General features: G+C 52.3%; 1 protein-coding gene across 2 annotated transcripts in view; it reads right to left on the bottom strand.

Annotated features, from left to right (window-relative positions):
* Positions 1–23525, bottom strand: part of OGDH (oxoglutarate dehydrogenase) — a 32320-nt gene extending 8795 nt beyond the window's left edge. The window contains exons 1-7 of one of the 2 annotated variants that reach the window (XM_069035516.1): positions 23451–23525; positions 19880–20128; positions 13407–13595; positions 9485–9587; positions 2159–2274; positions 916–1070; positions 350–496 (exon numbers count right to left, since the gene is read on the bottom strand). In XM_069035516.1, the coding sequence (XP_068891617.1) occupies positions 350–496; positions 916–1070; positions 2159–2274; positions 9485–9587; positions 13407–13595; positions 19880–20101 (932 nt within the window). In that variant the 5' untranslated portion in view covers positions 20102–20128; positions 23451–23525. Of the gene's footprint in view, positions 1–349; positions 497–915; positions 1071–2158; positions 2275–9484; positions 9588–9705; positions 9797–13406; positions 13596–19879; positions 20129–23450 lie in introns of both variants that reach the window. The other variant, XM_069035517.1, reaches the window with a different exon arrangement.
* Positions 23526–23986: the final 461 nt, after the last annotated feature.

Consider the following 23986-nt stretch of genomic DNA (forward strand, 5'->3'; position numbering starts at 1 on the left):
AGGCTTCCCAGAAGGAGCCTGAAGATCCCTCAACACAGGGATGGTTTGGCCAACACCACATCCTACATACTTGCTGAGATGCCCCAGAGTGGGCAGGTGTTGGGATTCCACGATGATTCCAGCTCTGCCCTCAAGCCACCACCCCTCTCCAGATGAATTTACAAACAAGCTGGAAAGACTCTGATGAGCAGAGAGCAGCCAAGGTCTGAGCTCTCCAGCTGAGGTTCATCACCAACCAAGACCAGTTAGGTGATGGCAGAAACCAGTGTGCCCACCAGTACCAAACTCTGGCAGTATCTCCCCACCTCCTCCCTACACCAAGCAGCACCATGGCTTGAGGCAAGGTTACCTGTGGGGCATCCCCATGATCACATAATCCACTCCCTTCTCACTTGACTTATCAATAATGGTCTTTAAGGCTGGGATCAGCACTTCACATCCCTCCAGACCAAAACGCTTCTCCGAAGACCATTTCCGATGGAGGAACTCCTCAAACCTAGCAGGCAAAGGGAGGGATCAGTGCCAGGGCTGCAGCCGAGGGCAGAAACCAGAGAAGGGATGGGAACTGCACCAAGGGAGCCACAGCACTGACTGATGCTCAAGCTGGTACCATGCAGCACACAGCAGTCACTTCAGTGTCTTCCCACAGAACTCAGCTGGCCATTTCCCCCCACTCTAACACCGTGCTGCACTTATCCTTATTTTTAGACCTTTTCTTTCAGGATCATCCACATTTGCAGGCTGTTTGCCAGCACCTGAGCCTGCCAGGCTGGCAGCTCACTGGCGTCAATCTTCTCATTAAGCTGATGGCAACAGATGTTGTCAAGATGTGACTCAGCTGGTGACTGCATCACTCCGGATGGGAGCAAACCTCCTGGGGAAGATATGGAGAAGGTGAAGCCCCCCACAGGGTACCTGGTAGAGCGGACCAGCCTGGCCAGCAGCGTGCGCTTCTCTTCATTGGTGAACTGCATGATGCCTGGGGTCTCAAACTTCTGCCGGATCCACTGGCACTGCTCCAGGTCATTGATGAACATGAACTCCACACCAATGTGCTGGCAGTATGCCATCTGCCCCAACGGGAAATGGGGGGCCATCAGACAACAGCCAGGGCTTCAGCACCTCAAACCCCCAAAGGACAGGCACTTGCAGCACCCCACTGGGTCACAGGGCCAGGGGCTCTTCATTCCCCCCTTTACCCTTTAATCCAAAAAGCTCTTCTGTGCCAGCAGAGACACCAACCCTCATGCCTGGCAGCTGGAGGGGGACCCCAGCTGCCAGCCCTGCAACAGCCCTGCTTTAGGAGGCTTGTTTGAGTTGCATCCCCAGGAAAAGGGATGCCGCAGGGCAGCTCGGACTGTGCACAAGACCCAGCATCAAGCTGTTTAATTCCCCTTCCCTGAGGGGCCCACAATCAGCCCTTCAGGTCCTTTACATCCACCTCAGAGGAGATTTTCCCTCTTGGTGGCATCACCTGTGAGCAGTCCAAAATCCCACATCACAGGGCAGGGGAGAATCAGAAGAAGTTCCTCCCGCAACACATGGGGAGCCCATTCCTGCAGCTGAACTAAGTTGTTGGCACTGTTTTGTTTCTTCCAAGGTCAACTAGTCTCAGCAGAGACCATCTGAGCAGCCTGCAGCGTGCCTGAGAGCTGCCTGCAATCAGTCCAAGCACAGGAGGGGATGAAATTAGGCAGAAGAGGGGAACTGCCTGCATGAGCTGGGAGCCCCAGCCCCAGGGGTCTCAACTGCACCAAGACCCTCTGATGGACCCCCATGCTGGATAGTAACACTGCTGCAGTGCCTGGAGAGGGGACCACTGGCCTCCAGCCACTCCTGTGCTCTGCCAGCACCAGCTGCTGCTTCAAACTGCAAAGCATAGCTGGAGAGGTTTCAAAAAAGGCAATATCCAGTTGCCTGGGGTTTGCTACACCCTGGGCAAACCAAGTGCATTGCTGCAATGCAGCAGAAAGCTGGAGGCCATCAGAGCTGAGCAGGTTACTCAAGGTGGCTCTTGTGAGTGGAGCGAGTGCTGTGAAGCAGTTCCCAAACTGAAAATCTTACAATGTGCAGGTTGACCCAGGACTTTCCAAAGACAACCGCTCTGCCCCTGCCCCTGGCTGCACAGAGGTCTATGCCAGACCCCTGCCCTCCTCACCTCCAGCCGACGGATGATTTCCCGGAGTGGAAGAGCCGATTCATTTCCACCGATGAAAGTGGTTGTGGGCAAGTGGAAAACTTTGTCGAGGTCAGATTCATCCAGACCGTAAAAGCCTGCAGGATTTGTCATGGGTGGGACAAGCACGAGAAAGAGGGAAGGAAGAGGGCCGGGGATGCCGTCAGGTGCATTTGGGAGAGGTGGGGAAGGGACAAAAAATAGCAGCATAAAAAAAAAAAAAAGCATGAAGGAGGTTTATAGGGATAAAAACCAAGCCATAATTAAACAAAAAGACATTAAGCAGAGAACAATGAGTTATTACCGAAGGCACCGCAGGAAATTAACCACAAAGCAATGTATATGCATGGAAACAGGCGATTAAAATCCATGATGAGTCAGGGAGTTTGGAGCCCCAAGAACACAAAAAATACACCACAAATTGTAACAGAGGGGAGAGAAAAGAAACAGGAATTGAGGAGTCACTGAGCACACTGGAGGTATTGGCACATGGTGAGAATTAAAAATGGAGTCAACACAGAGAAGGAAACAGTTAAAACACACACAATCAAACAGACAAAACCCCAAGGAGGGAGAGACAGAGAAGCAAAGAAGAGAAAAGGCAACAGGGCTCTGACAGACTCTCCTGAGTAGCTCAGCCTGGGAGCAGGGCGGTCAGCAGCCACTCAGGGGTTTGGCTGCCCAGGTACCCTTTCACCCCAATCAACAGCTTTTTAATTAGAGCTTTTGCCTAGCTCTGCTCAGCAAACCTCCTCCCTTTGGTGCTGGCAGCTGAAGGTTTGGAGGCAGCTTGTACTCATGGTATGGGGGCTATGGGGAGCTGGGCTGGGCCTGGAGAGGGGCCAAGCAGGCCTCGAGCTGGAGGTTGGGATTTAGGGCTGCAGGTGAGTCCCACTGTACCCCAAAGCCATCAGAAGTGCCTCACTACCCACTGAAATTCATGGTTGTCTTTGGGAAAACTGAGGCATAGAGGAGGAGGGACAGTGCTGACCTTGCTGAACCGATGCAGAAAGGCAGAAGCAGGGCCAGGAACTGGGGAGTCTGAGGACCCTTCTGAAGCAGGAGCTTGGATGAAGGAGTGGGTCTATAGCCCTGGCACCTCTCTTGGTCTCCTGCTCATCCCTCCCACGCTCCCAAACAAGGCCTGGTCCCAAGGTGCTTCCTCCAAACCAGCCCAGGATCCCATCTGGGGGTTCTTTTAGAGAGGGGATGGGGAACGTCATCTAAACACTGCAGGGCAGTGTAACCCACCTTCCTCATGGAATGGGAGGCAAAAACTGGCCCCTCCTGTGCTGGCCCCTTCCCTGAACTTCATCTTAAAAGTCTGTCCCTTGCTGTCTGGTCAGGAATAGACAGTGAGCAGTAGACAGCCCAGTCCCTGGAAGTGTTCAATGCCAGGCTTGGAGCAACCTGGTCTAGTGGACTGGATGGTATGAAAGGCCCCTTCCAGCCTAAGTCAGTCTGTGATTCCATGATGATGGGGCTGGTCATGGCTCATCCCTGTGCAGCCTTGAGGGGCAATTCCAGAGACTGGGAACACTCCAGTCAGCCTGTGGTGGATACATTCCTGGCTGCCACTGCTGTCCATCCCCTCTGCTGCTCACACCACCCTCCTGGACACCAGAGTCCCAGGAGAGGGAACAAAGCCAGGCCCCAGAAGCTCTGCTCTGGAGCTATGCCTAGGAACATTGAACCAGGCAGGAGTTGAGTTTGGCCCCATGCCTCTGGGGCTTCTCTTTGGTTGCCATGCAAACACAAATCCAGGAGAGAGGCAGCAGGGAGCATCCCACACAAACTGCCTGTTGAAGGGTTTCAGGGAATCCTCAGTAATTTGCTGAAGCTTGCAGACCTGCAGCACAAGGTTTTGGCTTGTTCTGCTGTGATGCTTTGAAGACACCCTGGCACACTTTAGGGAGTATCAGATTTTACAGGGAGTTTTAGGACATCTAAGCATCTTTGCTTCTGCTTTGCTGCAGCCTGCCAGCTCTAACAACACTCGGTATTTATAGGCAGCAACACCATTGGATGGAGGAAGACAAGGGACGAGCTGCCAAATTTTCCCTGCGAGAAAACCAGGAGAAGACAGATTGGATTTTTAGGAGCCTTGAACCAATGAGGGAGATTGAGGCCTTGTAAAATTAATATTCACAACAAAACATGTACTCTAGCAAGCCAGGCATGCAAACATGGTATAGAAAAGGCCAGCAAGGCTCAAAATGAGGATTTCTACAAGGCAAAGTGTCACTAACCACACACCTACATCAAGACTTTGAGTAGAAATTAAAAATAAAACATGTCGCAAAACTCAGGAGGGGTGGGAGATGGGAGGGGTCCACTTTACCAGCTCAGTTCATGCCCAGAATAACCTATTCAAAGAGAGTCCTGCACTCCAGAGGGTTAAGGGCTCATTAATTGCATACCTCCTACTGTTAACACTCTCAGCCGCTCCTTGAACACTGCGAGGTCTGGGGGGGCAGGGAGGGAGGGGGTGCAGAAAGGAAGAAGATAGAGAGACGCAGTCAAAGTTAGTAAAAAAACCCTGGAACTGTGAAAACTAGTCATGGAAAGCACAAGTCAAAAAAATACAGTATTTAAAATACAGTCAAAATCCATCAGAAGCAAAAGGGCAAGGATGGAGGATGACTACACGCTAGGCAGAAGAGAAATCTTGGTGGGAAGTCTGATGAGAGGAGGGAGGAGCAGGAGGGGAAGGGGGGCATCTGACACTGGGGAGCAGTTGAGCTGCATGGTTTGAGATCTCCTCTCACACCTTGATGGGAGAGGGGGTGGCCTAGCATCTTCATCTGCCACGACCAAAAGCATCGTGCCAAGCTGCATCACAGGGAGTGGGACCCTCTGCAGAGCAGGGAGCTGCCTCCCACCACCACCTGCTCCACAGGGTTTGCTCTGCTCGTGCTACTGGGAGGATTTCAAGGTCAACCCAAGAAGGCAAGGGTGCTGCCTTTGCACAGAGGAGGAGGACTGGGGTGTTAATAAGCAGGCAGCTCACGAGGAGGACAGCGAAGACGGTGGCGAGGCAGGCATGCACGGCCGTCTCTTCTGGAGCGTGCTCGGTGTGGGCGGGAGCACCGGCACACTGGAGCAGTGGGCAAGCAGACAGCACCAGCGCTGCCTGCCCGGCTAGGTTAGGTGACCCAAGTGCCTCCATCTCACCTGGGTTACAAAAAAGGCCTTGGAAACACTTGTCCTTTGGGTCAGCAGGGAAAATCAGACAAAGTGGGGAAAAGGAAGATGGGAGCACTTCAAGCCCAGCTCCCTTGCAGGGGGCTTGCCTGGCTCTTCCTGGGCTGGAGGAGGATTTCCATCAGTTCCCCTTGGCATGAGGCAGAGACAGCTGCCTTCCATGGGGAGAAAGACAGACAGCCTTCCACAGGGAGAAAGACAGGCGGACAGACACACACAGCCTTCCACACACCACCCAGATTTCAGCATGCTAAGGTACTATTTCTTTCTTTCTATTTTCAAGGTCATACTGAGTTCCTGTAGTCATCTTGTCCTTGTTTTACACACTTACCATGCCAGACCAGCTGCAGTGAAAGATCAGGATGAGATTACTTTGTTTTTTAAATAGAAAGGACAAGAGAAAGGGGAATTTGGTGGCTCCAGCCCCACCACTCCTCCGACTGAGTAGCCCTGGGCAGGTTTTCTCCCTCTGACAATTTTCCCAAAGATCACACTGCTTAATCCAAAGAGGGCTTCCAAACCAGAACCAAACCAGTTGCTAAACAAAAGGCAATTGAGAAGAAGGATCAATTTCTGAGACTAACCATCCAACTCCTTTGAATCACAGCACTGTCACTGAAACTGTTGGCAGCAGTGATCACACCACAAAAGCTGACCTTTAAAGGACTTCACTGTTCAGAAAGAGGAAACAGGATTGTTTCCAAGTTTCAAAACCACTCCTGTTATTAAGTGCCCTGTCAAGTGTCACATACTCTTTCAAAGCAAAAAAAAGCCAGCAGGATCTGCTTAGAAATTGGCTTTTTCTGCCACAAGCAGGCAACACCCAACCTCAGGCCCAGCTGGAGTTCTGTGTTCTGCACCACCGCAGCTCCTTCCCCACTTCCTGAACACTATTTGCAAGCTAAGTTCACCCAGTTATAGTTAGGATTGACCAGATGAGGTTTTCCAAGATAAGAATACCAGGAGGAAATCTACTCAGTATAAATAATACTTACAGCAAGATAAAAAACAGTCCTTTGCTAAGCTCTAGCCACCTGAGTCTGGGGTTCTACCCCAAGACACAACCTCAGCATGAGCTGGCAGCTGCCACCATTGTATCTTGTCCCCAGATTTATTTATAATCATTATTTCCTATGAATTCATGCATTCCTGGGAAGCAAATCAACACCAGCAGCCACAATGACAGGTATTTTAATATGAAAGCCCCAAAGGAACAGAGATTAAGCTTAAGGGCTTGCTCAGACCCATGCTGAGGTTCCTTCCAGCCAATGCCTATGGACTAGCTATGCCTGAATGCTTCCCACCACGGTGAGCCACACTAGGACACACTGCTTGGCTTGTGGCAACTCACCCCGGGGAAGCAGGAAAAATGGAGCCTTGACTGCTTCCCCTGGATGATGGCTGGCGCTGCCAGGAAAGACTTGCTCTTGGATCACATTGGGCTCTGCATCCTCTGAAGCCAGGATATGGCTGGAACATACCTGGCTCCTGAGGAACCAGCAGACTCAGCAGCTCTCTGAGCTGACTTTCCCTCTGAGCTGACCTTCCCCTCAAGCAGACCTGTGAGTTTAATGTACAAGTGGAGAACAGTAAGGAGCAGTGTCTCTCAAGGCTCTCTACTGGGATCAGTAGGGTTTAATTCCTCCATTGATGACATGGACAGTGGAATGATGGGCACCCTCAGCCAGGTGACACCACTGAGTGTTGCAGTGACATGCTGGAGGGACAAGATGCCATACAGGACATACTTGGACCCACATACTTGGACAGGCGGGAAGAGAGGGACTATGTGAACTTCGTCAAGTTCAACAACGCCAAATGCAAGAGCTGGGGCAATCCCCAGTCCCAGCATGGATGGATGGATGGATGGATGGATGGATGGATGGATGGATGGATGGATGGATGGATGGAAAGCAGCTTTGTAGAGAAGGATTTTGAGGTCCTGGTGGATGTGAAGCTGGACATGAGCCAGCCACGTGCACTGACAATCCAGAAATCCATACATGTCCTGGGCTGCATCGGAAGTGTGACCAGAAGGCTGAGGGGAGGCGTTCTACTCCTCTGCTTCACTCAGGTGAGACCCCACCAGTGCTGCCTCCAGCACTGGGGTCCCCAGGGCAAGACAGATGTGGATCTGCTAGAGCAAGTCCAGAGGAGGTCACAGAGATGCTTGAAGGCCTGGAACCCCTCTGCTATGGAGACAGACTGGGAAAGCTGGGGGTGTCAAGCCTGGAGGAGAGAAAACTCCAGGAGATCCTGTTGTGACCTTTCAGTGCATAAAGGGACTTACAGGAAAGGAGCAGAGAGACTTTTTACCAGGGTTTGCAGTGCCAGGACAAGGGACAAGGGTTGCACACTGACAAAGGGCATGGCTAGATTGGACATAAGGAAGAAATTCTTCCCCGTGAGGGTGGTGAGGCCCTGGCACAGGTTGCCCAGAGCAGCTGTGGATGCCCCATCCCTGGAAATGTCCAAGGACAGGTTGGACAGGGCTTGGAGCAACCTGGTCTAGTGGAAGGTGTCCCTGCCTGTGGCAGTGGGATTAGACTAGGTGACCTCTTAAGGTCCCTTCCAGCCCAGACCATTCTGTCAGTCTATGACTTCCTGAGCAGCACGGTAACTCTGCTCCCCACACCCAGCTCCCTTTCCTGCTGAGGGACAGCTGTCACTGCCACCACTCGCAGTTGACTCTCTCTGGGTTTCATCCAGGCCCTGCTCTACTCAAAAGGGATACACATCCACCAGGCGTAAGGCTTCAGGGCTCTCCTCTCCTGCTCTGCTTCAGAACTGTAGTGCCCACAGCAGAGGCTAAAAACCCTGAGCTGGAAAAGCCTTTCCTCATCCTCTCCACTACCCAACCATGGTAAGTGACTCCAAGTTCACCTAAAAAGTCTCCCTGCTTTCCTCGAAGTGCTGACTATGAGCACGTCTTCTCCCACAGCTGGGCTCACAGCCATCATCTCCCCACCTCTTGCCATCAAAATATCTCAGGCACAGGACATGCTCCAAGCTGGAGCTGGACTGCCCCTGAGGTTCAGCCAAGGTTTGGTCCTCCAGAGAAGCATGTCAGAGTCCAGACTGTGGGATGAAGCAGCTTCCTCATCATCCAGTGAACTGGTCCAACCAAAACCTACTCCCTTCCCTACCGCTCCTGGCACACTGTAATCCTGTTGGAAGGTCCAGCAGGTCCAGGGCTGGTGTCCCTGTGCTGGCAGACGAATAAGGAATCAAGGCGATTTACATGCACCGTGCATTCTGATTGGCTGTTTCAATTGGCGAGGTTAGTAATCATCACTGCTCTTCTACTCTATGTTAGGAGCATGAGCATGCCTCTGGAGCACTCCGAGTGCCAGGGAACCACCCTGGGAAGCACCAGTGAGGTGACAGAGTTCAGCAACCTCATCCTGGCTGGGAGAATGGTAGCAAACTACAGAAATCAGCTCTAAGGCACACAGAGAGGTGCTGGGTTTAAGCACTTTCAGATCAGGATTTCAAGTCCTGGGGACCCCACACACACGTCTCTACAACACCCATGCAGCTCTCACTCAAACACATTTGGATTTCCGCCTCTCTACTTGGACAGGAATGCATCCCAAAGCTTCCTTGTTATGATCACCAGTAGGGACTCATAGCTCAGTCTTGGAAAAACGGCAGTTAAAGGATTTAGAGATGCTGGGGCAAGCTGGAAGTTCAGGAGGGCAGCCTCAGCCCTGCAGAGATGAACCCAGTGCATTCACCCCCAGCTCTGAGGGTCCCCAAGTGCAGCAAGAGGAGCTGAGAGAACAGACCTCCAGCTCTCACCAACACAAAACCTCTCTGCTTTGCAATTCCAGAAGATGCAATTGCTTCCAGCCCTTCTGGGTTTTTTGCTTCTGGGTCAGCACGATCAGTGATGGCACTGGTTGAAGAAACATGAGCTGAGTACTGGGGTGACAGCCGGAGGGTGGCAGGACTGCACTGCTGCTGCTGCCGGCAACTACAATTTTAGAGTGATCATTACTAAGGAAACTTCAGATCCCCGACTTGTGAAGCAATCTACCTAAGAAGCTGTGAAAGAGAGGGGAGCTCAAGCAATGCAGCACCAACTGCTCTCAAAGCCCTCACCCAGTTTGTCTGTGGATGTGATAATATCGGCTGGAAGGGAGGAGTCCAGATCTGCATCCAAGATGCCCAGTGGATCGAGTTGTGCTACATGATGCCCTCGAATCTATGAAATGCACCAGGAATGGAAAGGAGAACAGGAACCAAAAGGGAGAGAAAAACAAAAGAGGGGAGGGGTAAAAAAGTTAAATTACATTAGAATTAATTTGCAGAGTAATTCTCACCGACGTTTGGAGAAACAGTTACTGGTGCATCATCAAAATTTACACAACTAATGCCGAGAGGATCAAGCTTTGCAATGTGGTGACCCCTGACCTGGAAGCAACAACACAGATTAGTCATTAAAACAAGTTAATTGAAGAAACATTCCTAAAAAAAAGAAGTTAGAAAATTTCATTCAGAGTTTCCCTCTTCACATTTTGTGCAGAGCTACCCCAATTCTAGCTGCAGCTGAAGCCTGGAGAAGTTGGGTTTAGTGTCACCTACAGCACACAGGAGAGTGCCAGCAGCCATCAGGACTGCTCTACCTCACACCAGGTTTGGCAGGGGTACGGGGCAATGGCAAGCTCCTGCACAGCAGAGACAGGGTGTAAGGGTCTCCTGATGCTTTCCCAGTGTCCAACTCGAGCAGCTCCTCTCTACAGATGCAGTAACTTCACACTGATGATCTCCTCCTAAGCATCACAGGCACATGAAGAGGCAATTTGCCCAGAGAAGCTGTGGTTGCCCCCTCCCTGGCAGTGTTCAAGGCCAGGTTGCATGTGCCTTGTGGAGCAAATTGGAAGGTTGCAGTAGGTGTCCCTGCCTATGGCAGGGGGGCAGCAGGGTGGAACAAGATAAGCTTTAAGGACCCTTCCAATACCAAGTATTCTGGGATTATATGAATTTTCCATATTTTGGTATAGGTGCTCTCTTGCCAAGAGGGCCGAGAAAACAGGTGCTTTCCACCAGCAGCAGTAGCTCCTGAAAGGCCAGGGAATGTGTCTGAGGAACGTTTGCCCAGCTGTGCAGCAGGTCACAGCATCCCTCTGGAGAAAGGAGTCCACGGTAGAAGCCGTAGCACTCTCCTGTGAAGGGCCAGGTGTGGAAATAACAAAGAGCTTTTGCACCAAGGGAGTCCCGACAGCTCCTGGCAGCAGCAGTCAGGCCAGGAATTCCTGTGCTGGGTCTGAATCCACATTGGGTGCCACAGAGAACAACAGGAGGTGATGAGGAGTTCTGGGTTTTTGCTGCCACAGAGGTAGGTACCCATGGACAGATCCCAGCACATCTCACTGGGCAAACTCAGGTCATCTTGGTGGCCAGCACCCTCCAACTGGTGAGCCACAGGTCATTCGTTGGCAGTTTCAGGCTCAGCGATGCTGGGAATGGGGCAGAAATACAACTGCCATGGTACAGGGTGCAGAGCCTTCCTTCCAAGCAATACCCTGGGCATCAAATCTGCTACCAGCTAGGAAAAGCACTCAAATACAAGTGGATTACTAAACCTCTTGTACAAACCAGACACATTGATCTGACCTTATTTACCAGAAGGCATTCCTATTCAGAGCATCCCATGGGGATTTTAGGATGGGATTTTTGTGGTTTTACTAGCCGAGGAGTCTGAAATCAGCCACCGGCATCAAGGCAAACTGTAAAGAAAGCACCATTACCCCCTGCTCTCTGCAGGGCCAGGTGACACCACAGCCCTGAGCACTGATGGCCACAGGAAAGCTCCTCTGGGCCAGTTCTGTCTATTCTATCAGTGTGAACTATTTGCTTGTCTATCTTGCAGCAAAGCACAGGCGTGAGCCCATCACATAGCAGTCAGCAGGATGGAAGCTCCCCATGGCTAGGATGCTCTCAGTGGCACCAGGAGGCTACTTACTCCAGCAAACAGCTTTGAGCTGAGGACACCTGGTGGCTTTCAGATTACCTCAGAAATTCGCAGGTACACAGAAAATCCTCAAATCAGTGTGGGAGCAAAGAAAACACCTCTTTCCCCACAGAAGCCATGCTGTTTGTTAGCGTCCATATGCAACACAAGCCAAAACAAGGAACAAGATGCTCCAAGGGCTGGAGCCTCTCTGCTCTGGAGTCAGGCTGGGAGAACTGGAGGTGTTCAGCCTGGAGAAGAGACAGCTCCGGGGAGATCTCGGAGCCCATTCCAGTGCCTAAACAGAGCTGGAGAGGGACTTTGGACAAGGGCCTGGAGGGACAGGACGTGGGGGAATGTCTTCCCACTGCCAGAGGGCAGGGTCAGATGGGATATTGGGAAGAAATTCTTCCCTGTGAGTGTGGTGAAGCCCTGGCACAGGTTGCCCAGAGAAGCTGTGGCTGCCCCATCCCTGGAAGCGTTCAAGGCCAGGCTGGTCCAGGCTTGGAGTGACCTGGCATAGTGGAAGGTGTCCCTGCCTGTGCCAGGGAGGTGGGAACCAGATGGTCTGTAAGATCTCTGCCAAGCCAAACCACTCTACAACTCAAAATTAATAATGATTTGGACATGCAAACACAGTTGCAATTAAGGAGTCCTCAATGATGCCGCAGCAGAGTAGTAATTGCTCACCTGTAATTACAGGGAAAACCAAGCTCGATCCAAGAAAGAAATTCTTGTGTGATGTTTTAAGTAGGTTACCAATCACATGCAGGGCTTCCTTCACCTTCCTACTCTTTCATACCTCCATATACCGTCCTGAACCTCCCCACCTGGACATCCTGCTGCAGCTACAGCTCTACTGTGACACCAGGGCACAGAGGGAGGTGGGTTTCTCACTACAAATAGCTTAGAAAAATACATCCAAGAGCCATCATCTTCCTGCGCTGCCATTCAGAGCCTGAAGAAGAGACGAGCATGCTGAAGAGGTTACGGATTTTGTGTTCAAATCACTGACTTTGAGCTTCTGCCTCCAACTACATCAGTCACTGCATGTTCAAACTCGGCGTCTGCCCGCTTGTTCCACTGGCAGGAGCTGCCTGAGAGCTGGCAGGGTGGTCATCTCTCATGGAATCAGCCATGCAGGCCCTCGCAAACAGGTCCCGATGCTGACATCAGCGCTGCAGTTGCAGAGGCAGGCAGGGCAGGGGCACTATCTTGGAGCCAGAGAGCAGGGCCAAGGCTGGGCAGACCTTTGGACTTGCCCAGTGCTATAGTTCCTGCCATAACTCAAAGCCTTTTACACTGGATTTCCCCCATACCTCAGCAGGAACACAACTGCACAGCACTGCAAGTGCTTCATCACAGGAACAGGTGAGAAGCTCACGGTCACAACTGCACAGTATCTGGGTTCATTAACTTCTCACCACTGCCATAATTACAGCCCCCATACTTGATAAACCAGAGCACAACAAAAAGTAAAACTGTAACACAGATGTAGAAACACATTTAAATGTTCTCCCAAGTTAAAATACTTGCTGGCCTTCCCCCAGCCAGAGGATGTTTCTTTCCTGCTCCAAATTCGTTTCTCCCAGAAGGCTGACTTGACAGCATTGGTCTGAGCTGCAGCCCATCAGCACCAGAGGCCTCTATCAGGTTGCGAATCACATGGCAGTGTTTCCTGAGTTTTTATTTTAGGACCTTGGAAGTTCTGTCAGCAGCAGGGGGGAAGCAGGATGAGTGCTCCATGCCACTGCTAAGCATGACAGGAGCCCACAGCACAGGAGCAGCATTCCAGAAAGCAGCAAACTACCATGTGTGGAGAAGACCTCCCCCTCCCTGCCACCCTGTTTGGATGACAATAGCTTTAATCTTCCTATTGTCTGGCAAAGCATCAGCTGAGCTTCTGCCCCAATAGATCAGCTGCTCCTATTCCAAACCAGGCAGCCCAGCTCCTATCCTTCGTGCTCTCCATGCAAACACGCAGATCACTAACACTAAATCCAGCCCACCTCAGCCACCGCAAGCCCCTCTACAAAGGATGCGACCCTCCTCGGCACAAAGTCCACTTACCTGATATGCCCTGATGAGAGATTGCACTGCAAGATGGTCCTCCACCAGTTTATCCACGTTAGGCTGTGCCTGAACCAGGGACTGGGCTTGGGACAGGGTAGAGAGGCTGGTAGTCAGTGGAGGGGGGCTTTGGTAAGCAGTGCCTGGAGCAGCTCCAGCATTGGCATTGCGAAAAAAGATGTCCCATGACTAGAAAAAGGAAAGAAGAGAGGTGACCAGGGTCATCACTTGCAGCCCAAATACCTCCTCAGCTGAGGTTACAGAGGTCTCAGCTCTAGTGCCAAAGTCGGGGACAGAGCTGCCTTCTCCCCTGTACCTCAGCTCCATGCAGCCACTGCTGAAGGCACCCACCTGCCTTGAACAAAAAAGCACTAAAGCTCTCCCACTATTCCAGCTACATCGCTATCCCACTTCCCATCCATACAGATTGCTTCTCTTGGCATGAGGCCAACACCTGAGCCACCCCTCTCTTGGCAGTGGCACCCAGGACAGGACACAGTGATACCCCGTCCCTTGGCTCTGCTCTCAGAACCGCTGCTCTGAGCAACGAGCCCCAGCCTGGACTTCCAGCCCATTTCCCTCTCCCCAGGGGAAGCCACTGCCCTCTAAATACCCCAATTATTTTCTGAAAAATATTTTGGCCTTGTAATCAAATACACCTCTTCATCTTTCCATGGTCTGAATGGTCTGAGACCTAAATCCCCACATCAGCTGTGTTGTTCAGCCCTCAACCAGCAATGTTTTTCTTTTTCTACCTCTTCTTCAATTTTTCCCCGTCCTTTTGGTGACACCAATGCCAGCACTATGGAGGTAGTCCCATACCAGCTCTCCCATGCCCAGAATGAGGCAGCTGCCAACAGGCTCTGCTCCTGTTCCCTCTGCAGATGGGCATTTTTAGGTGTTAAGAAAACAAACCAAAACACTTGGAAAGGAAAAAAGCCCTTGACAGACTTGGTGTACTGTCATACTTTTCCAGCACTGTCTGAAAAACCTGGAAGTGTCCCAGGCCAAACCCAAGTTAACCTGTCTCCTTGCAGAAGCACCAACAGATCTGGGGAAGGAGAGAGCCTGGCCAAACGAAGTCCAAGCCACATCCTCCCGTCACGCTTGTGCCTTGTCTCATGTGCCGCCAAATGATGGCAAAGGATGAGGGCACAGCAGAACAGCAGCTGTGTGCCAGCACAGACCCAGCAAGCTAGCTAGGGCAAACAAATCCCGTGGGATTTGCATGCTGGTTTCAGCCCAAGGGTCTCTCCACCGACTGGGAGCTTGGCATCCTGCACCTTGGAGGGCACCAAATACAACCTTGGTGATCACAGGTGGGCAAAGCCCAGCCATCCCCAAAGTGTTTAAATGAGGTAGAAAAGTGCCCTCAAAGCAGGGTTTGTTTGGGGCAAAAAACAGTTTTTGTCCCCTGGAAGCAGCGTGGGGAGGACTGAAAACCTGCCCTTTGCTGGAGTCACCTCAGCTCAGCTGCTCCCTCCAAGAGCTCCTCCAGCTGCAGCACCCATCACATGTCCCAGGAAGGTATTTCCAGCCCCAATTTACCCAAGCACCCCATCGCCCCACCACATGACTGCACAAGGTGAATAAATTTAGAAACAGGTCACGCTAAAGGAACATAAATAAAATCTGGAACATTTTGACACTGTAACTGATAAACAATCACTCCCCCAAGGGGAAAAAAAAAGGGAAGACAGAAAACACCCAACCCTGTTCTGACTGCTAAAGGAAATTTCAGTGGGAAAAGAGGAGGATCTGCTTTATGTTCCATCCCTGCTCTTCCCTTCCCCAGGCTCACTGAGCTCCTGGATGCCCCCAAAGCCATCAGCTCCTGCAAACGGAGGGACAAGGACCCAGGGATGGCCTCTGTGCCCTTGGGATGGAGAGGAACCTGGCTGGCTGCTTTGCTCCGTGGTTTAAGGTTGTTTTGTGTACTGGCAAATAAAGACAGGCAAGGGCAAAGGAGCACCTGTCAACCTGGGAGGGGGCTGGGGACAGGGACAGAGCCAGGGGTGTCACCTTTATAACCTTCTCCCTTCTGCCATTCATACCTCTTGGAGTTGCAATTTGCTTCTGGTTTGGAAGAGAAAGTTCCCTTTAAACTCTGCAAACAAGGTGTGTCACTGGCTGGGTCAGCTTGGGCACTTTCACTGAGTGCTTTATTGCTTCACAGCATGATGTCCGGATGGCACAGGGCAGGCTAGGGCCCTGATAAGTGCCATAAAAACATCAGCTTTCAACCTGCTGATGTGGTTTTGAATTCAAGAGAATCCAAGGGCCATCCCAAGAGTTTCTGGGGAGCACAGAGGTGCCTCTGGAGCTCACATCTCCCACGGGAGAGGCTGAACAGCCTCATCAGAGTTATCCTGTTTTATCACAGGAAGGAGAACTTCGCCTTAATCTGGCATTTGACAAAGGTAATGGCAGTAATAAACTCATGGGGTTATTCCCCTCTGACTTCTCTGTGCCTGTGGCAACTCTGAGAGTGCTCCACTCACTTTTATACACTGCATAGACACATACAGGATATAAGATACACAGACACACATTTTGGGTACGAGAAAGCTCAGATTCAGAGCATTTTTAGACAGTCCCACAGACACAACACAAAGCATTAGTCTGGACTGGCTTTCCCAGCGCTCCTCCATGCACTGGCAAAGCGGGATTGGTGAGCCAGCTGTCTGCCACACACCAGGATAGTTCAGGCTTTAGAGGGACCCTGAGCTCGGTTCTGTGAGTGGAGCTCAGGGCTGGCTCTTCTGTTGGGAACAGCCCCAAACCAGCTCACCAAGCCAAACAAGCACCTTCTACGAGACTCAGCTCCCAAAGAAGGGTGTGGGCTCATACTGTCATGTCCCAGCTTCCCAGCTGGGAGGTCAGGCATGCACAGCAAGAGGACAGGGGTGACATTTCCTATCCACTGCAGGCATTGAGGGTGCTTCAGGCTGGGAGGTGCATAAGGGACACACAGCTTCCACCTCCAGCTCAGGCTGCTTCCTGCTCCTTCCCCTGCCATGGGCTCCAGAAGCACCAACCCTGCTTGGCATGGTCCGCAGGGAGAAGAAGAGGAATATCAGAACTTAAGGCTGAAGGAGGAGAAGTAGCCCGAACCAAATTTAGGGCAGATAATCTTTGCTGAGAGCAGGCAGTCAAGCAGCAACCAATGGGCTCATGCTATGCACATTGCCGTGTCCCTTATCAACCTAGACAAGGACCTTCAGTTTTCTGAGCTGTGATGGGGTCACCCCTTTTAATTTAAAATCCCAAACACTGGCATGTTAAGGAGTCTGTGTTAAGGGCTGTTTCATGTACAGATCCATGAGGAGAGCTGGGTCCCTGTCCCCTGGTTCAACCCAAACTCCAGGGGTGCTGCTTAAGGAAGCTGAACCTACCCCAGGTGTACGCAGGTACCACCCACCTGCAGCCACAGCTCTTTGGCCACCTTCCTTGAAGCACCCATGATGTTGCTTAGGATATGGGAAGACAGTGTGGTCTGTGCCAAGCACCCAAGATGGTCAAACAGGGGGCAGAAGGATGGTGTCCCCACATCCACGGGATGAGGTCCAGGACCAAGCAGCACCGACCCTGTGGCAGCCCCCTGGCACCCATCCCCCATGCCCTCATCTCCCCTTTCTCCCACTCTGCTCTAATTTTTATTATTCTATTGTTACTATTATCCAACTCTGCTCATCGGACTTTGAAACTGGAGTTCAGCTAAAGGATTCCATGCAGAAAATTCCCTAAAATAACCTATTTTTTACCTTCCCTATTTTAAGCAAGCACTAAAGCTTGTGCTGCAGTTTAAACCCCTGGTGTCTACAAGGAGGAAATGGATTCTGTGTGCTCAGCTGGGACCACCACATCAGCTGGAAGCCTTAGAGGTTTTTGGTGACAACAGCAAAGACACCCCAGCTCTTCCCACTTGAACGTGTCCCTCCCTAGTGGGACGCAGCACAGCGAGGAGCAGCTGGTCTCTGTGCTACACAGGGACAGAAAAACCTCAGCCAGGTCGGCGTGACAGCGTGACTCCTTCCAAGAGCTCCACCCTATGATCTGACCCTTCATCTGGCAGGATGGAGGCCAACGCTTATCAAGGACAGGAGTGGCACTTTCCTCCCCCAGGAGGGCACACAGGCTGATGAAGACTGCGAGCCAACATGACCAGAGATGGCTGCAAGCCCAGCCCGAGCACAGCAGCTCAGCATCCCACCAGGAACAGGGGACCCATGGAAAAGTGAAGACAGGACAAACGAGTGCAGAGAGGAGCTGGGAAGGAATCTTGGTAAACAGGTCAGTGGAACGAGGTGGAGTCCACACAAGAGACAAGGCCAGAATGAGGCCAAGTGCACCAGGAAGCACCAGCAAAGTCCACATCAACACACGCATCAAGCCCACCAAAAGTTCTGGGACCTGGAGCTGGATTTTGTAGGATCACAGAACAGTTTAGGTTAGAAAAGACACTCAAAGGTCATATAGTCCCATCTCCCTACTCCAACCCCTTTCTGTCAAGCAGGACTCCAGCTTGGTTTTGTTGGAAAAGCAGTCTTTGAGACTTGCTTTTTTCATCATGAGTCTCAGGTTTGCTTCCTGGAAATGGCAAGACTTCATTTCATTTCATTTCATTTCATTTCATTTCATTTCATTTCATTCACTGATCTTCCTGCTGTCACAAATGAGTCCCAGCCACGCTGGAGGAAAAATCCTATGTCAGTTACTCCACTGCTCTCTGAGCACTGGAAGTACTTCCAGAGCTGTTGATTTCCAGGGGATCAGTCACTCAGAAATCACACACTTGGAATCCTTCACCATAAACACTGGACTTGGGGCCTGGAGAGGTGGTAAAAGCTCCACCCTTACAGAGGCTCAAAACCTGACTGCACAAGGCCCCAGGTGACCTGGTCTAGCCATGAAGATGGATGTCACCAACAAGCTAGAGGCCACCTCCAAGCTGGATGCTTGGACAGAAGCTCCAAAGTCTCCTTCCAACCTAAATTCTCCTCCAACTTCTTCAGCCAAGTGTGCACATGCCCTGCCTACCTACAGACAGGCTGACAAGCCACATTAACGAGGAGACAAGACCAGAAGCAAACCAGAGGTCTGGCCACAGGACCCAAATTCACTTCCCAGCCAGCTTCCATGGTCAGTGCTGATGTTTACTCTCATATCCACTCGGAGTGACTTTCAAGACTGTCCAGAGTCTGGAATCAAAGAGCTGGTACCATACCATGATTCTCTGCCAAAGACATGATTGTGCCTGTTGCTGGGACAAGGTGGTGTAACCCTCACTTGTTTTTAAATCAAGCTACAGTATTTAAGCTCATGGCTTTTAATTCAATATCGCACCTCTGAAGGAGGGGCTGTACCATGCGCTTGGGCAGCTTTCAAGTCGCTATTTGCAAAGGGCACAACCCAAACTAAGATGTTTTGTGACTTCCGATTCTGTAGTTTGGCTCAGCCGTCTGTTTCCCTCCAAAGAAGCATGAAGTCAACGTTTTTTGTGAAAATCCTACGTTAAGAACGTTTTAGCACCTACATTTTGGATGGGTGGGATCAGTGCCATTGAAAACACATCCACACTGCCATGAGTGCTGGGACATAGGATTCCTTATACCCCTGGTTGCTCATTCACTCATTCTATCCTGGTTTGCACATGACTCATGAATAAAGACACATCAGGACATGTTCAAAACTGTCCTAAAAATCCCCTGGGTAATGCTGAGACTTAGTCACTAGAGGAACATTTTCCTTGTGAAACACTGGGAATGGGGAAAAATGCTGTCAGGTTTCAGAACTCCTCCTCCCAGCTGAGCCCTCACCTGCTGGGCTCAGTCTTGCTGGAAGAGCTTCAGGGATCCAGATCAGGACAGACCTCTGCACATACTGCCCACAGCTGGATTGTTTTCCCAGTTTTAAGTTCAGGAGCAGCTGGTGGGAATTCCTCTGGCCACCAGACCTTGTCCCCCTCCTAGTCTGCAGATCAGCAGTCTGGCTTTACACACACAAGCTCAAAGCCAAGCTTAGCTACATCTGCCCCAACACAGAACACCACCCGTGCCTGAGACAAAAAGGAAACAAGTCACAGTGTGGAGAATACCCTCCTTGGCCCTCTTCCCCATCCTCCACTCTGGAATAAACCCTCTTGATAAGCCACCAGAGATGGAAAAAATACAGTATTGGGAGCTTGCTACAGGTGGATGCCCAGAAGCCATTCCTTGTATCCGCTTGTGATCCAGGATGCTGCCCGTGTCCCAAGCCCACGGCGTTCCCTCTTGAACAGAAAAAGCTCCTCTTGGCTCTTGCTCAAGGAATCACTGCTGTTTCTTTGGGGCAAAGTGAGGCAGAAGGACCGTCCACAAACGTCTGGCCCCTACAGATGAATTCACTCCTCCTCAAGAGGTGGCACTTACCTGCACCCACTGCTCAGACACACAGAGAAGTGAAGGTGACGTCCTGGCAACGTTGATCCTTACCTTATGTACACTTTTGGGATTTTCCAGCCAAGCATAATACATTTCCTCCACATAGTTAGAACTAGTCCCACTCAGAAACGGTTCAGCAGCCACTGGTGCACTGTAGCACCTGAGCTGTTGGAACGTCCTACGTGCTGCCAGTCTGTGTTGGGAAATTGTCTTTACAGTCTGTGAGGCCGTCAACGGCCTCAGCTTTGCCGCACAAGTCCTTAAGTTAAGCATTTTTGTCCTCTTGCCTCACACAAGTTCCTGTTGAGAGAGAACAGAAAAGTGGGTTACAAATAACTGCAGGAGAGCACTGAACAGAGACCACCCCCTCCCCTGAGCACGGAGAACTGAGCTTAGGATCAGTTTTTAATTTGGAGTAATCCATCCACCCTGTCTCACAGCCAGGTCCCTCATGGCTTGGAAATGCAGTTTACACTCAGTACACTTGGCATGGCCAGGTCTGCCTCTCCCATCCCTGGCAGCGTGGCATCTCCATCTCCCCTGTCATGACAGTGCGAAGCAAATTTGCTTGGTGGGTACCCAACACTGGCTTCGAATGAGCCACTGCACACCAAAGCCACCCACATCTCTTAATTTCAGCTTCTTCCGTCGCTCTGCCTCCCAGGTAGGTCTGGGCTTCAATTTCTGTGACCACTCTGCTTGGCCGAGGTTTTCTTCTTCTTGGTTTGTTGTGACGTGCACCAGGATAAGGCTGGGAAGAAACCATTTACAGGGAAAATTGCTTGCAAAGCAGGGGTATAGTAGTGCAAAGCACTTGAGAAGTGGACTCCAGGACAGACTGCTTCTCCTCAAAAGCCCAGACCCAAGAATGTCAATGCAGATGAAAGACCCAGAGAGGGACTCTCCCCTGCTCAGAGAACCCAGAAAAGTAACCCAGAGGCAGTGTGGGACCTTTGAGAGGTCCCAACTTGCAGTTTTCAGTAGGGCATGTACCAGGAGGCGTGGGGTTAGCCACGGGGTTGGCCACAGGGTCAGCCATGGGGTTTACACACATCCAACCAACCACCGCAGCCCAAGGAAAGCACTGGAGCAGGATCATCCTGAAGGAAGTGCAGGCACTTGGAGCAGCTCTTCTTGGAGCTGCTCTTCTTGGAGCTGCCCTTTCCACCCAGCTTCTCCTGCAAGAGGCAGGACCCAAGGCTAGAGGTGACCCAGCTGGCTGGTTGCCATATCCCAGAAGAGTTTAATGAGCAGCAGCCCAATGTCAAAGCAGTTATCATGCGTTCACCAGATTAAAAAGAAATTTCACAAGGGACTAGAGAAAACAACACACCTCCATGGCCAGCGTTTTGCTAGCCAGCCTTCCAGGTTTGTCTTGCTGAATCTAGTTCAGACACTGATCTCTTCTCAGTAACAGGACCCAAGGGTTGTGTCAGGGGAGGTTTAGGTTAGATATTAGAAAAAGGTTCTTCACCCAGAGGGTGTTTGGGCACTGGAACAGACTCCCCAGGGAAGCAGTCAAAGCACCAAGCCTGGCAAGAGTTCAAGAAGCATTTAGACAACACTCTCAGGCACAGGGTGTGACTCTTGGGGATGGTCCTGTGCAGGGCCAGGAGTTGGACTTGATGATCCTTGTGGGTCCCTTCCAGCTGAGCATATTCTGCGATCCTGTAGTTCTGTCTGCCTGGCACGACAGGGGCTACACTTCCCATCACAAACCATAAGGTTTTGGTTCAAACAGCCTGAGGAAGACCCAGAGTCACCTGAATTCAGCCAAAGTGTTTGACAGATTTACCCATAGGAAAAAGGGAACCACTTGTCCTTTCCACCCTGCCCACAATCACACCTGGCAAGAAAGGTGCAAGACCACGAGTGCCACAGCACTGGGGATCCACCCTCTTCAGATCTGCACAGCATAACACACACAGGTATTTATCTGAAAGGCTGAGAAAGTCAGGGATGTTCAGTGTAGAGAAGAGAAGGCTCCAGGGAGACCTTAGAGACTCTCCCAATCCCTAAAGGGGCTCCAAGAGAGCTGAGGAGGGACTTTAGACAAGGGCCTGGAACAACAGAACAAGGGGGATTGGCTTCCCACTGCCAGAGGGCAGGGTTAGATGGGATACTGGGAGGAAATTCTTCCCTCCAAGGGTGGTGAGGCACTAGCACAGGTTGCCCAGAGAAGCTATGGCTGTCCCATCCCTGGAAGTTCAAGACCAGGTTGGATGGGGCTTGGAGCAACCTGGGATAGTGTAAGGTGTCCCTGCCCATGGTGGGGGGGGGTGCAACTGGATGATCTTTCAGGTCCCTTCCTACTCAAAGCATTCCACGATTCTGTGATATTTCAGAGAATCAACAGAATCAGGTGCCAGAGCATAGGCATGCATAGGGCAGGGAAAAAGCTTTAGGGCAGAAGCAGCATCAACATCTCCAGTTTCATGTCCAGTTTCGGTGTTGCCACTCAGCAGCATCCAGTGACCTCTCAGGAAAACAGTGAGGTTAATGCCGGAGTTTGACCCAAAGTAAGCAGAACTAGCTTTGAGGATCCTCTTTGAGGATCTCTTGCAGGAACGGTTGGCTAGGAGCCTGGACAGAGACAAGACAAGCTTGGAGCTGGGACAATTGCAAGTTGGATCAAAATAGAGAGCCAGAAGCAAAGACATAGCAAACCGAGTCTGAGATAAGGGATATCAGGGTCAAATAGGAATGCAAAGGTCACACTGGGAGTGATGACTGAGGAAAGTGCAGAGGGGCAGCCAGCCACAGCCCAAACCTCACCAAAAGGTCAAACCTCAGGAATACCCACAACAGACGACGGCCCAGAGCTCACCAATAAGCAGATTAAAGAGCTAAATGTGACCCACCCGCAATCGGGATGGGGACGTCAGCCTAGAGGGCGGGTACTTGGGAACGACTTGGAATTTAGGAATACGTCCTAGGTTAAAAACAGCATAAACTCCACTTTCCAGGAAGCAGCGGGGCCAGAGCCACCGGCTGCAGCCACAGCTGATCCAGTACCGGGCACCTTCAGGCCCGCGGCAAGCGAGGGCCTCACGGCGGGCGGGGTCCGGGGCAGACCCTCTGTGGCCGCTACACCGCCGACCCCGGCCCACTAGAGCCCACCAGACATCTCCAGGGAGCGCCACGGGCTCGGACGGCATCCTCCGACCGGGCAAACGGAACGAAGCCACCCTGCAGAGAGGGCGCGGGGGGGACCCGTGAGGCGCGAGGGAGCCGCGCGTGCCGGCGGGCGCGGGAAGGGGCACTGGGACCCCGCTCCGCCCCCTGAGCGCGCCAGGACCGCCCCCGCCCCGCGCCCCCCAATCACCGCCCGCCGCCGCCGCCCGGACTCGGTGCTCCTCGCTGTCTGTAGGGCCGAAGCCAACAGCTGGGCTTTGCCATTGGCCGCAGGGCTGTCCATCTCGCCATAGTCCCGCCCCCCCGGCTCCCCTCCTCCCAGGCGCCCGGGCGGCGCCAAGGACACCGGGGCGCGACCGCGGGCCCCCGGCCCAGCGCGGCCCCCGGCGCGACCCCCGCCCCGCCCCGCTCCGGCCCCGGCCCCCGCTCCCGGCCCTCCGGCCCGGCTGGGCCCGGCTCCACCGTCCGGCCCTGCCGTGGAACCCACCGACACGTCCGTACGCCCCGCTCGCGGCCCCGGCTCTGACAGCGGCCCCGATCACTGGCCCCGCCCCGCCCCGCCCTTGCGTCACTACGCCGCGTCGCCCCGCCCCTTTTGCCCCGCCCTTCCAGCCCGGCCCAAAGCGGCTGCGCCGTCTGGCGTGAAGCAGCGGGGCGGAGCGGGGCCAGGCCTTGGCGGGGCCTGGGGTCCTCTGTGAGGTCTGGGGACCCCCAGAATGGCCAGAGAGTTCTCACCGTGGCCTGCAGACCCTTGGTATAGCCTGGCAACACCCACCGTGATCCATGGCCCACAATCCTCGTCGTGGCTTGGTGACCCTCACCATGGCTTCAGGATCTCAACCGTGGCCTGGGGACCTCTACCACGGCCTGGGGACTTCCGCTGTGTCGTGGAGTGTTGGAGAATGGATTTATTGGGATCAATAAAGGAGCTGTGCAAGCTATTAAGCTGAAGGGTTTTAGGGCCTGAGTGCGTGAGACACTTTCTGTGGGAAAGTCTCTGTGAAAAGCAAAACAGTTCCAGCC

The sequence above is a fragment of the Aphelocoma coerulescens genome, chromosome 22 (assembly GCF_041296385.1).
Source record: "Aphelocoma coerulescens isolate FSJ_1873_10779 chromosome 22, UR_Acoe_1.0, whole genome shotgun sequence".
NCBI lineage: Eukaryota > Metazoa > Chordata > Aves > Passeriformes > Corvidae > Aphelocoma > Aphelocoma coerulescens.